Here is a 2,016-nt window from a genome sequence, read left to right as displayed (position 1 = left end):
GAGGCCTGAGTCCTCCTGGTGCCAGAGAAGGGGCAGGTCCCATGGCCACAGGCTGCGATCAGCCTTGTCCCCAGCCCCGGGGGCTTTCCATTTAGGACTGACCTCGTCCTCCCAGCGTGGTGTATCCCGAGTCCCACCTCAGCATTCCCGGGGGATCTAACTCAATTACTTCCTGCTGGGGTCTCACCTTGGCCCTTGGGGTCCAACCTCAGCATTACCCACAGGGTCTAGCCTCATACCCTCTGCAGCTGGACAGCTCCCCACTGTGTCCTTCACACCCTTTCCTCTCCTTCGAGCTCCATCTCCTTGCTTCCCCACTGGTTCTAGTCTCAGGCTCTCCACGGGGGTCTCACCCATCCCCCCTGCAGGTCCAACTCCAGCTTAATATTCTGTGCACACCGACAAATATATTCTTTGCTGAACTGACACACAAACACAAAAAGGTGTAATTTTTATTTGTTCACACCAAACGGCCGTTGTTGTGTTGGCTGTTGTCATTTAAAAATATACTTTTAAATTGATTTCAGAGACAGAGAGGGAGAAAAACATCAATGATGAGAGAGACCTCAACCATGGATCAGCTGCCTCCTGCACGCCCCCTCCTGGGGATCGAGCCACACTCAGGCATGTGCCCTGAGAATCCAGCTGGCGACCTCTTAGTTCACAGGCTGGTGCTCAACCACTGAGCCACACTGGCCATGCGGCTGCTGTCATTTTTTTACTTGACAATCTAAGCCTGTCAGAGGTCCGTGCCCTGACTAAACAGTCAGGTATCGCATGCTTTAACACTTCTCGCGGCACCGGCTGGAAACCGCTGTCCTGTAGTCTGGTCTTTTCCACAGCGGTTTAACCTCAGCCTTTCGGCGAGGGCCCAGCCTCATCTCTCTCCTCCGAGGTCTACACTGCGGCCTCTTCTCAGTCCTGCCTCTGGTCTATCCCTGGATCCCCTCTCCCATGTCCCCCTCCCTCCGTTCTTCTGGCCGAGTCCAGCCCAGCACCGGGCGCCAGGCTCTCAGGACTCACTTGCTGAACAAAAGAATAAAGACAACGGGAAGTCCAGCTCCTCAGGACATAAACGCAATCGGTGGCTGGCCAGGCCTCACCTGCAGTGGAAGGGGGGCTGGGTGAGATCACCCCATTTGCAATGGGAACACAGTCACAGAGGAGTGCGCTAGGTGAGGTCGCAGGGCACCCTGGGACAGAGCCAGGGCAGGAGCTCACAGCCCCAGCACCTGGGGGCTGGCCAGGCATGCCCTCCTTCAGGACTCTTCCCCCCAGGAAGGGCTGGAGGTGAGCACCCCAATGGGGGCCAGGGGGGGTGTTCAGGAGGCCGATGTCCCAGCAGGCCCTGGGCCCACCCTGTCCCCCAGCACTTGTGACTGACGTCTCCTCTGCTCCACTTGGTGCCGAAGCCGCGTCAGGACCAGCTCCGAGGCCTGAATCAGACTGTGCTGGGGGAACGAGAGAGAGGGCGGGGCTGAGAGAGCTGAGGGGTGCAGGTCAGACCCCCCCAAAGGCCCGGAGCCCAGCCATGGTGGGGGCCCGAGAGCAAACCAGTGTGCGGGTGGGACAGGTGTCTGGCGGGTGAAGGTTAGACCCAGGGGGCAGCCTTCAGTGAATTTCCAATGGGAGGAACCAAGCCTGGGCCCAACTGTTGGTCTGAGGTTAGAAGTTGATGAAAGAGATGGGGTGGATCAAGATGTGAGAGAGACTGCGTTCTATGGGAGGGAGGTCTGACCCTGGAGAGGCCGAGGTGAGGCCACAGGCAGAGACACAGGTGACACGCTGGAGGAAAGGAGAGGCCGACAGGACAGAGGAGGGCAGAGCAAAGTGGACGAGAGAGGAATTTCCCACACGGGGGCGGGGGGGGGGGGCCCGCGGAGCTAGATGGCTGGGGAGTCTGCGGTGGGACCGTCATAGAAGGGACAGAGATCTCAGTGAAATGGCTCGAAATGGATCGCAGTGTGGGTGATGGGAGGGTCAGAGCCCAGCGAAGGGCAGTCCTGCTGCCGCGGT

The 2,016-nt window shown here is 59.0% G+C and overlaps 1 protein-coding gene across 1 annotated transcript in view; it reads right to left on the bottom strand.

The window, feature by feature from the left end:
* Positions 1 to 526: 526 nt before the first annotated feature.
* The window catches only part of KPTN (kaptin, actin binding protein), a 9,383-nt gene continuing 7,893 nt past the window's right edge, over positions 527 to 2,016 (bottom strand). The window contains exon 12 of the mRNA XM_006106908.3: positions 527 to 1,451. Coding sequence (XP_006106970.1) covers positions 1,323 to 1,451 — 129 coding nt within the window. The 3' untranslated portion in view covers positions 527 to 1,322. The remainder of the gene's footprint in view (positions 1,452 to 2,016) is intronic.

The sequence above is a fragment of the Myotis lucifugus genome, unplaced genomic scaffold, assembly GCF_000147115.1.
Source record: "Myotis lucifugus unplaced genomic scaffold, Myoluc2.0 scaffold_945, whole genome shotgun sequence".
In the NCBI taxonomy this organism is placed as follows: Eukaryota; Metazoa; Chordata; class Mammalia; order Chiroptera; family Vespertilionidae; genus Myotis; species Myotis lucifugus.
This window is presented reverse-complemented; position numbering and strand designations above follow the sequence as displayed.